The 2490-nt window shown below is 43.7% G+C and overlaps 1 protein-coding gene across 1 annotated transcript in view; it reads right to left on the reverse strand.

Annotated features, from left to right (window-relative positions):
* LOC101862469 (epithelial splicing regulatory protein 1) overlaps positions 1-2490 on the reverse strand; it is a gene marked incomplete in the record, with an annotated part of 104434 nt that overhangs the window by 38804 nt on the left and 63140 nt on the right. The window contains 1 exon segment of the mRNA XM_013085988.2: positions 2092-2317. Within this exon segment, the coding sequence (XP_012941442.1) occupies positions 2092-2317 (226 nt within the window).

Genomic DNA, 2490 nt, shown 5'->3' on the forward strand with positions numbered 1-2490 from the left:
CCCCCGGTCGCCTCTCAGCCTAATGACGCTTGGATCAACCGGCAAATGGAAGATACAGCCGCCAGCGTTTGCACAGGCGAAGATTATCCCCCTTGCCCTAAACAGTGGTCACTGGCCGGAAGAGGTCCCGTAATCTCCAACCCCAACGTTTATTTGCTGTCGGTATCGGTGAGGAAACGAGTTATGTCCCCTGACACAGACCAGACGACCAATGTGGCGGCTCAATTAAAGAGTTCACCCGCGCAGAAGTGATCCCTGCACAGGACAGGTCTTTGCCTGTGTGTAACGGAACCAACCCAGTGAACAAGACAGCATATCAGCACACAAAGTATCGGGGGAAATAGTCTCCCCATAATGAACAGGACCCCCTACCCCCCCCCCCAACAATTTTTAAAACCCCAATACATGCACTCAACTTAATCAAAATCCCTATATATCCCTATTCACAGTCTCATGTCTTAGAGTACAACTTACTTCTCTAAGAGGCCAGAAAACAAAAAAGGAGGATTCTATCTAGGTCATGACTTAAAGCATTCACTTACGCAGAAAAGTTCTGTCTTTATACTTATTTGGCTCTACTCTTTTGTCCGTCAGCGGAATTTGCGGACAAAGAGATTTGTTCTTCGCGTTACAATTCGAATAGACATAAGAAGCTTTTAGCTATTTAGTACACCTACTCCGACGCATAAGAACTTGTACAAAGAACAACTGTAAGATAGTAAGCCAGATAGACAATTAACGACCGCCGGTTGTCTCTCCCTAAGGACCAGGCGCTTAAGAAAAAAAAGAAATGGTGCAATGGTTTAATGCCCTTATCAACACTATTAGGTTATTTAAAAGGAGTGATCCGACCTCCAAGTTTAATGTCCATCCCCGAAAGGACTGAGCCAAATGGGAAATTCGTGCAATGTGCCTTTCCCAAGGACACAACTTCGGAACGAGCTCAGGCTCGGACCCCCTTACCCGTTATCTCACGATTACGAGTCTAGAAGCTTAATCATTAGGCTACCGACGCCACTCTCAAGAATCAGGAAGTAACGAAAGACGCCTTATTCACAAAGAAGCGTACGAGAATATTAATCAGGAAAGATAATCTTTGGGGCGTTTGTTCTTTCTGAAACATTAGATCTTCGCTAATGCCGACGGTAAGTGCATGTTACCAAGACTTCCATATTTGGAAATAAAGTCGACGCTGTTTTAACGACCACCTGTCCAAGACAATCACCTGTACGACCTGTCACTTCACACTCCCCTCTTGCAGTGGTTAAAAAAATATCATAATGACAAAGTGGAAGACGCCCACCAGTCTAAGACAGCCGTTTTTCACCTGGACAAAAAGTGGCCGTCTTCGACAATTTCAACGAATGGCCCAAAACCCCAAAGACACCCACATTTCTCAGGTTTACACGAAATACGATGACACAGGAAAGGTTAATCAAAAAAGAGCAAAGTATTCCCTTTCTATTTAAAAACGTAAGTTTCTATCAGCAATAGACGGTTTCTTCTCTTATGCATGTTCTTTTTGCCTTAGAGACTCCCATTGGCCCATCTAGTATTATGTGAAGAGCACAACTGTGGTTTGAAAAGTGAATGGGTTTTTCTTGAACTTTCATTATTTGAGATGTTTTCATACCTGTCCATGTATTTCATTCGACTCTGTCCAAAATGGGCATGATTACAGAGGGCCAGTTCCCAGAATAACTAGAGCCTTGGACATGACCATGATGAGCCACTACAAAACCACAATGATCCAGGTCACTTCGAACGAAAGGCAAAACATATGAACGGCATCCAGCCCAGGCCATATTCCTTTGTGGCTTGAGTCAAAATATTTAAAGATTCCGAAGGGAAAATGATAAGTCATATACGTGCCAAGGTTTAGAGTTGTTACCGGAGACAAACACACAAAGAAAAGAGTGACCGAAAAGGATGATAGATGTTTGATAAACAAAAGTAGAGCACACAAGAGCACCTGCCAACCACCCACAGGGAAAGTGGTGAGATTTGCTCCACGATATATATAAATAAACTACTAAAACGGTAAACTAAAATAAAACACTCGTGGTGGCTAATATTGTGAAAAAAGGATACATTCAATCATAGCTTTGAGGCAAGAGATGGGCTCGGTCTTGTAAAACTTGCGGAACTCCTTACGTATGTCGTAAAACTTGTAGAAGTAGCTGGGTACCGTGATGTTCTTTTTGCAGCACTCATGGTGGATGCACTGCCGTAGGTGGGCCTGGCCGTCAGTCAAAAGGCAGAAGCTCCGCCCACCGTGGTCTGGGTGCACGCCCTTGGCACTCAGGAACCGGTCAAACTGTGGAGCGAGAAAATAACATAATACGTTTTCATGGTTGCTTTTGTATGCTTCCGCAGAAGCGGAGAATGTTTCTGAATGTTCTCAGAGGGTCTGCTGGGGTAATAATAGTTGTAAAGCGCATAGAGCATGCTCTTGAGCATGAATATGTGCTATATAAATGCAATAATAAT

This window comes from Aplysia californica, unplaced genomic scaffold, assembly GCF_000002075.1.
Source record: "Aplysia californica isolate F4 #8 unplaced genomic scaffold, AplCal3.0 scaffold00017, whole genome shotgun sequence".
In the NCBI taxonomy this organism is placed as follows: domain Eukaryota; kingdom Metazoa; phylum Mollusca; class Gastropoda; order Aplysiida; family Aplysiidae; genus Aplysia; species Aplysia californica.